Here is a 1,588-nt window from a genome sequence, read left to right as displayed (position 1 = left end):
CCCCCCCGGCAGATAAATTTGGGGTTTAAAGTCACGCGTCGGGAGAAAGGTTTTGAAGGGATCCACGAGCCGCGGGAGCAGCAGAAATCCCGGAGGGAGAGCCCGGATCCAGGGGGTTTGGGGTTAGTGAGGCTGGAAAAGAGCAGAGGAAAAAAGAAAGGCCCCTCTCAGGCCCATCTCTTACCCCTCCTTCTCCTCTAACGTTTATTTGCTGACCCAAACGCCCTCCCCGCGTGGATTTTTGAGCTTTCACTCAAAATCCTCGTTTTTCCCTCGTTTTTGTTGGTTTGTTGTCTTTTTTTTTTTTTGCAGCCCGGGACGTTCCGAGCCGCAGCAACTGCGGCGTGGCCCGGCCGGATTCTGGGCTGCGAGAGAAAGGAGGAGGAGGAGGGTTGGGATGAAGGGAGGGATGTGGGAGGCAGGGAATGGCCCCGGAATCCGCGTGGGCTCCGCGCAGCCCCCGCGCCTCTCCCGGCGCTGCCTTTGTGTTGGTTTTCCATCCCTTTATCCCTGGTTTTTTTTTTTTTCTTTCCTTAAGGGAGGGGATTTTTCCCGTCAGGGAAATAGAACGGCAAACGTGAAAATTAGAAAGAAATGGCCCCGCTCGGATTTCGCAAAATAAATAAATAAATCAACACCAAGCTCAAGGAGAATTAAAACAGAGCCAATGCTGGAAATATTTCCCGGAGCCTCTGGAATTGTTGGTTGGGAGAGATTCCTTTTGTCTCCTCTCAGGGCACACGAGGAGATTATTAAAGCTCGTTACAAAGCGGGAAAAGAGGAAGGCAAATGATTTATGGAGAAAAACAAAAACAGCGTCCTTTGGAATGAAATACGGAGCATTGCTGGTTTTATAAAGACATTTATTTACTCTATGAAAATAATATACAATAAATAATTTGCCCTTTGCTATGAAAGGATTTGAATAAATAGGCTACATCTAAAACGTAAAAAGAGGAAGGAAATTTCCCCTGATTTCTTTTTTTCTTTTCTTTTTTTTTTTTTTTAATTTATTTTTATTACGAAATCTAAAATCTCGTTCTGATTCCTGAGAAAGTCGCTGGGAGGATTTACAAATATTTTTTTTCTCTCTCTCTCTCGAGGGCTGACATCTCCGCTGTGCGTGAGAACTACCGGCTGCTTCCTTTGAAATAAATAAGGGGACAAAAATAAATAAAACTACCATCAAATACCTGCATTTTAGCAAAACTCGGGCCGCTAAATGAGTGTTGGGAGGGCGATTTGGGTCTCACGGAGCTTTAGGAGGGAAGTGGGAGGAGGTGACTGAATGAGAAATGGCTTGAGGTTGATTTAGGGCGGATTTTGGGGCGCTGGCAGCGGCCGGGCTGGGGCTGGTGGCCCCAAACACCCGGGTGGGATGGGAGGGACAGGAGGCCGCTATTGGAAATTGAAATGTTGCAGGTCTATGGTACAAAGTGCGCTCGTAAAAAAGTCCAGCTCCTCCTCGGAGAAGCGCAGGGGGCTCTCCAGGGAGCCGTGGGCAGCGGGGGAAAACCCCTGGGAAAGCTGCAGGCACGGCTCGGCCGGGAACAGGCTCAGCTCCGGCAGCACGGGAGACTCGCAACCA

At 48.9% G+C, this 1,588-nt stretch overlaps 2 protein-coding genes across 2 annotated transcripts in view; both read right to left on the bottom strand.

Annotated features, from left to right (window-relative positions):
- Positions 1-1,199, bottom strand: part of HOXB1 (homeobox B1) — a 10,549-nt gene extending 9,350 nt beyond the window's left edge. The window contains exon 1 of the mRNA XM_017740504.1: positions 1,194-1,199. Within this exon, the coding sequence (XP_017595993.1) occupies positions 1,194-1,199 (6 nt within the window). The remainder of the gene's footprint in view (positions 1-1,193) is intronic.
- The window catches only part of LOC108448234 (homeobox protein Hox-B2-like), a 2,386-nt gene continuing 1,644 nt past the window's right edge, over positions 847-1,588 (bottom strand). Inside the window, exon 2 of the mRNA XM_017740503.1 lies at positions 847-1,586. Within this exon, the coding sequence (XP_017595992.1) occupies positions 1,399-1,586 (188 nt within the window). The 3' untranslated portion in view covers positions 847-1,398. The remainder of the gene's footprint in view (positions 1,587-1,588) is intronic.

Source organism: Corvus brachyrhynchos, unplaced genomic scaffold, assembly GCF_000691975.1.
Source record: "Corvus brachyrhynchos isolate BGI_N302 unplaced genomic scaffold, ASM69197v1 scaffold47, whole genome shotgun sequence".
NCBI lineage: Eukaryota > Metazoa > Chordata > Aves > Passeriformes > Corvidae > Corvus > Corvus brachyrhynchos.
This window is presented reverse-complemented; position numbering and strand designations above follow the sequence as displayed.